Genomic DNA, 6590 nt, shown 5'->3' with positions numbered 1-6590 from the left:
GGCCCGCGGGAGGGCGCGGCCGGGCGCTGAGGGCGGGGACGGCGGGCGGGCTGAGGGGAGGAGACCGGCTCATGGACCCGTGGGGCCCGGCGCCCCAGACTCCGCGCCGCCGGGACGGAGCCCAAGATGTCGGCCTAGGCCGGGGCGCACCGACGCGGACGGGGCGGCGACCGGGCGCCGCTGCTGCCGGGGCTCGCGGCCGGGCCCCCCAAGGGCTGGCCCTGACGTCCGGCCGCGCGGGCGGCCGAGGCCGGCGTGTGGGGAGCGGGCCGCGCGGAACCATGTCGGCCAAGGTGCGGCTCAAGAAGCTGGAGCAGCTGCTCCTGGACGGGCCCTGGCGCAACGAGAGCGCCCTGAGCGTGGAGACGCTGCTCGACGTGCTCGTGTGCCTCTACACCGAGTGCAGCCACTCGGCGCTGCGCCGCGACAAGTACGTGGCCGAGTTCCTCGAGTGGGGTGAGTGACTCGGCCCGTAGCCCTCCGCGTCCCCTCGCCCTGCGCTTCGGGCCACATCTCCGCTCCACCCCCACCCCGCCGGGCCATCGCCCTGGCGGCTTCCGAGACCCACCCTCCGGGTCTGGAGATCATTTCCTGCTGCGCTCCCCGGGACATCCGTCCCGCCCCCGCCCCGCACCTCGCCCGCGGGTCCCACTCAGCGACCGCGCTCTGCGGGATGTGAGGGCAGTAGCCTGTGCCTTTTGTACCTCGGCGCCTGTCCCCCACGCCCCGCCCGAGCATCCCCCGGGAGATGGCCCCTCCCAAGTGACAGCTTGCTCACATCCCCTTGGTATCCAAATCCTGAACACCCACTTTCCTGTAGCACCGCAAGGGAATTTTAAGGTTAAAAGCTTTAAATACGCCAGCAAAGAATAAGTGAATTATTTCCATCCTTCATTGTGCCAGACCCTTGTGATATTTGGGTAGGTGGGACTGTTACTTACAAACTTCTGTTTACCTGATCTTTGCATGTTGTCTTTAGTTCATTCAGAGATCTTTAATGCTGTAATCATCAATTAGCTAACTTATTATGCTTTATTAGGACAAAAAATTTGGTTAAGCCATTAAGTAAGGTTAGAATCCACGGACAGGTAAAAATGTAAGGTGAAACCCGTCTGCATCATCTCCTGAACACCTTCATCCCTGCAAGACCCTCAGATTTCTCATGTACTACAACTGAATAGGAGGAAGCAAGGTTTTGGTCCAGGCCAAACCCTGTGAAAATTTTACCCTTGTGTCCTTTGTGTCATCAGGCTACTGGGACTGTGCAGTTTGAACCAGTAATTTCTAATCTTTGGGACTGCTGATAAAGCCAATATTTACATGAGGAAACAAATGAATGTGTTCCACACTGAGGCCTCCACTCTGCCACAGTGGTGACTGGAATTTGGAATTTTGTTTACAAAGTACAATTTAAGTTGCAGTATGTAGAGGGTTTCTGTTGATTGCTCTTCAGTGAGATGTTACTCTATGCCTGTGAGAATAGCAGGAGGAGGCCTGAGCCCCAGGACAGCTTTTGGTGCTTTGTTGCATGGGGCCACCATTCTTGGTTACATAGAGGATCTGTCAGTTCAGAGTTCTGCTTTCCAGGGGTCCTTTATCTGTGACATAATTTTCAACTGGATAATTACTTCACAGTTGCTTTGAAAGTGAGGTCTTAAAACCATAGCCTCTTTAATACTGTGTTTGCCTTTCCTTTCTTAGCACTGGATCTTGAAATCTGTGAGATTTCACAGCCAGGCTCAGCTGAGTGCACAGAGGTGGGTAAAACTCTACTTAGGGGAGGAAGCAGAGGAAGGTGGATTTAGGTAGTGAGGTGTGATCCAGCTGACCTCTGACCTGGAACCTGGGTGAGGCCTGGAGACTGAGCACTCTTACCACTAGGATACTCTGGGCTTCACTGGAGGATTTCTCAGCATGCAGAGAAGTCAGATTTTATAATCTGAACTTTCTAAGTAAACAGAAGCTGTGACCTATATCATAGACATATTTTCAAAATTGTATTCTGGAATTGAAAATCACAAGTAAATCACATTTTTTAAAGAACTCTGTTTAACAGAGTAAGCTTTATACTTCAAAGCATAGGGGCTAGGGCTGTAGTTCAGTGGTAGAGCTCTTGTCTTGCATGCGTGAGGCACTAGGTTAGATCCCCAGCATCACATAAATATAAACAGATAAAATAAAGGTATAAAAAATACAATAGCATTATTAAAAAAAGGTTAAGAATAAATTACAGAACAGACAGAATGGACTTAAATATAAGGTGACATTTAATTAATTAATTAATTAATTATGGAGGGGGGTACCAGGGATTGAAATCAGGGGCACTCGACCACTGAGCCACATCCCAGCCCTATTTTACATTTTATTTAAAGGCAGGATCTCACTGAGTTGCTTAGCACCTCGCTTTTGCAGGTTGGCTTTGAACTCCTGTCTCAGCCTCTGGAACCTCTGGGATTATAGGCGATTAGGTGACATTTTAATGAATATTAACATATTTTAGAAGTACTATACACATTTGTGTATACACTGGTATAACACCACAGTGGTGAATTACTGGTTAAGATAGGTGGGCAGTCATTGGTGTACTTATAACTGCCTGGTTGTTCTTTATGAAAACAAAGAATGGCCTTTCTAATAAAACTGTTTGTAGAGCATGGCTAGGTACCCTAACTCCAAAGGAGTGACTTTTGCTTAGGAAGCTATCCTGAGTCTGGATTTCCTGGAGTCGGAGTCAGGCTCTCTCCACCTTTCAAATCCTGCCAGATAGCTAATGATAGTTACGTAGAATTCTTAAAATTTAGGGATGAAAACAGCCAATTCAGCCTAGATTTTAAGATTTATCAGGATATCTTTGAGGTAATATGGAAAATGTAAGTAATAAGTTTTATTTTTTTACTTTTTGGGACGAGGGATTGAAACCAGGGGTGTCTAACCACTGAGCTACATCCCCAGCATTTCCCCGCCCCATCACCTTTTTAAAAAAATATTTTGAGATAGGGCCTCATGAAGTTGCTATGGCTGGCCTTGAATTTGTGATCCTCCGCCTTAGCCTCCCTAGCCTCTGGGATTAAGGTATATGCCACCACATCCAGTAAGTTTTTAAGTCTTAAAAGAAGATTATTCTGGGGCTGGAGTTGTAACTCAGTGGTAGAACACTTGCCTGGCATGTGTGAGGCACTGGGTTCGATCCTCACCACTATATAAAAATAAATAAAATAAAGGTATTCTGTCCATCTACAACTAAAAATATATTTTTATATAAAAAAGAGATTATTCTGGCTCCTATTTTCTTATTGCCACAGTGGCTGCATGGGACAAATCATCTAGCTTTCATTGTAGAGTTTTGTCTTTAATTTTCCTTTGATTGTGTTTATGGCTTGATTGGTTTCCTTTATGAAGTTCTGGACCTTAATTAAAAGTTGGAAACACCCTGCTTTGCATGAGTCTTTCTTTAAGCTATTTTTTTAAATGTAAATGATTCCATTTGAAGTAAGCACATGAAACACTTTAAAATTTCCACTAGTAAATAGCAACAAATATAAGCAACCAAATGTGCTTTCATCTTTGTTATATGTCTTTTCATGTGTTAAGTGTTTTTTTCACAGCTTGAGTATTATAAATGGTGTCACATTTAGATGGAGCTGATGTTTGAAATCCCAGCCTTTTGGCGCTGGACAGATCACAGTGGTCCTTGCTGTGGCTCCTGTGTGGCCTTCAGACTTGGAGGCAGTCCTGAGTGGTGTGGATATGCATCATGGAGCATGCCTTCCCAGTGCCCAGTCCTGGGCCTCTTCTTTGCCATGTGCTTCCTCTTAATGAGTAGAACTGATGTTGCCAGCCTTGTGGTTAATTTCCTCATTTGTGGTTTTTCTTATCTTGAATGTGACAGCACCTTCTGAGTTCTTCATGAATGTGACTGTGTGGAGCTCTCTGTATGGAGATGCCCAGCCCTCCATATGTGTGGGTGGGGCTACCAGGTTTAATGAGAAAGGCTTAACTGGTGGTGCCAAGCATCTCATTGTCCATTTTAAGCTTAATGGTTTCTTTGGATAAAATTTCTTGTAACAAGGTTATATTAAAAAAAAAAAAATAGATTTAGGAGCTGGAGCTGGGTGTGCTGGTGCATTCCGGTAATCTGGGCAACTCCTGAGGCTAAGGCAGGAGGATCTCAAGTTTAAGGCCAGCCTCAGCAACTTAATAAGACCCTATCTCAAAAAAGAGAAAAAGGCTGGGGATGTATTTCAATGGTAAAGCACCCTTGTGTTCAATTCCTAGCAGTGGGAAAAAATATATAAAACTTAAAAAAAAAAAAAGTAGATTTAGGAAATGGGGTCCTGGGTGAGTATTGCTTGACACCCTCTAATCCCAAGCTAGGGATTGAACTCAGGGCCTCTGCATGCTAGGCAAAGAGCTCTACCACTGAGTACACACCTCAGCCCAAACAGGTCTTTTGATAAGATCCAAATTATAGGGAAATGTTGGGTTTCATGATAAAAATTAGGTTAACATAATTTAGATTGTATAAATAGCTTTTTGAAATGCATATTGATATTGACTGCATGGCTTGAGATAGGACAGTTAAAACCATTAAAAATTGACAAGCCAGTCTTTTTCTCTCTTCAGATATCTTCATGGCTAGTTGGGCTTTAAGGTGAATAGCAGTGTCTGTGTTACATTTCTAAATAAACAGAATTGGAGTTGAAGGGATCGTTCTTACTTCAGGACACCACTGTGTGGGCTGCCTGAAGGAGTACACACTGCAGTGAATCACTCTCCAGGCTGAGGACTCCAGTGTGAGTTAAAGAACTCAAAGTGCCACAGGATTGGCAGGCAGCTCCTCTCTGGCCCCATGCCTTGGCCCTTCCTCCTGTCTGTGCCAGATGCCCTGAAGTCTCCTGTCCGTGCTGTGACATCAGTGATGTGGGATCAGCAGGCAAGAGGGTGGGACTGTTAACTCCAAACCCTACTGAATCCACTAGGAGAAGATTAAATGTGTTTCTTGGTAAAGAGGCAGAAAGTATTTGTTAAGACTGATAAAGAAAAAGACTTGTTGGATGAAACCAAAAACAGTTTTCACTTTTTGTAATCAAAAAGTTTGGCATTGTGGCACATGCTTGTAATCCTAGCAACTCAGGAGTTTTGGAAGTTCAAGGCCATCCTGGGCAATTTAGTGAGACTCTGTCTCAAAATAAAAAATAAAAATGGCCGGGATGCAGCTCAGTGTTAAAATGCCTCTGGGTTCAATCCCCTGTACCAAAAAGGAGAAAAAGGAAAAAGAAAGAAATTTGGAAAGAATTAAAAAGCAAACACAAACAAACAAACACGTAGCCAGGCTGGTGGTTCACATCTGTAATTCCAGCAACTCAGGAGGCTAAATAAACCAGGAGGATCTCAAGTTCTAGACCAGCCCAGGGAACTTACTTAGACCCTGTGCAGTAAATTGCCACATATAGTATTTTGAAGCCTTTATTTGGATTTTTAAATCTACCAGAAAACTGTTTTTTTGTTTGTTTGTTTTTTTGGTTTGCAAACAACATTAATACTGCCTATGAGGTAAAAGGTCGTCTGGTCATCCTCCCCAGTTTGATTTTAGATGATGTGTGGGGAATTAGGTTTATTTGGTTAGTTTTATTGATTGGTAATCAACTGTGGCAACAAAATTGTTTTTAGATTAAACTTTTCCAAAAAGATTGATTATATGGTGGGAAACTTTGGGATTTTTTTGTTATTCTTAGGAATACATGAGGAATTTAAAGAGAAATTTGAATTGAATCTTATTCATTCAGATTCTGTCCTTTGATTGGAATCTTTTTAGAGAACATGTGAAACAACTTCTAAGGTCATTCTTTACTTTATTAAGGCAGTGATTTCTGGCCTCAGTCATGGATTGGAAAACAGGAATTTTGAGAACTCATGTGGTCTGCGCTGTCCCTATTCTCCTGTGGTTACACCTGTTCCTGAACGTTTTCCTAATTACTTCTGAGGAAGCAGCCCTAGATCTCAAGTGATTTTAGCCTTTTCTTTCTATTCCCATTAGCAATGGCCTACCTGAGGCTCTTAAGTCCTCAACCTAAGTGAATCCTTCTCCCCAGGAAGTTCTAGAAGCCTTTCCAGCTCAGCATCCCACCCTGCTCTTTTTTTTTTTTTTCTTTTACTATTTTTTAGTTGTCGATGGATCTTTATTTTATTTATTTATATGTGGTGCTGAGGATTGAACCCAATGCCTCCCATATGCTAGGCAAGTGCTTTTCCACTGAGCGACAACTCCAGCCCCCTGCTCTTCATTTTATCACTCTCCTTTTCAAGAACTTCTACAGTGGTGGCTTCGTATTCTGTTGCCTTTGAAAAAAATCAGGTCTGAATCCACAGTAGAATGTTTGAATTTAAAATCCACCTAAAAAGACACATGTAATCTTAACTTCAGAAGTGAAGGTAGGGCTGAGGTTGTAGCTCAGTGGTATAGAGCCCTTGCTTAGCATGTGTGAGGTTCAGTTCTCAGCACTGCATATAAATAAAAAGAAAATAAAGGTATATATATATATATATACATATACATATATATATATATATATATATATATATATATATAT

General features: G+C 43.7%; 1 protein-coding gene across 3 annotated transcripts in view; it reads left to right on the top strand.

The window, feature by feature from the left end:
- Nucleotides 1-6590, top strand: part of Cdc42bpb (CDC42 binding protein kinase beta) — a 95969-nt gene continuing 89379 nt past the window's right edge. The window contains exon 1 of one of the 3 annotated variants that reach the window (XM_015495970.2): nt 1-456. In XM_015495970.2, the coding sequence (XP_015351456.1) occupies nt 72-456 (385 nt within the window). In that variant the 5' untranslated portion in view covers nt 1-71. The remainder of the gene's footprint in view (nt 457-6590) is intronic. The other 2 variants (XM_048799381.1, XM_048799380.1) reach the window with 2 other exon arrangements.

Source organism: Marmota marmota, unplaced genomic scaffold, assembly GCF_001458135.2.
Source record: "Marmota marmota marmota unplaced genomic scaffold, marMar, whole genome shotgun sequence".
In the NCBI taxonomy this organism is placed as follows: domain Eukaryota; kingdom Metazoa; phylum Chordata; class Mammalia; order Rodentia; family Sciuridae; genus Marmota; species Marmota marmota.
The sequence above is the reverse complement of the archived record's forward strand: the minus strand, read 5'-3'. Positions and strand labels throughout refer to the sequence as shown.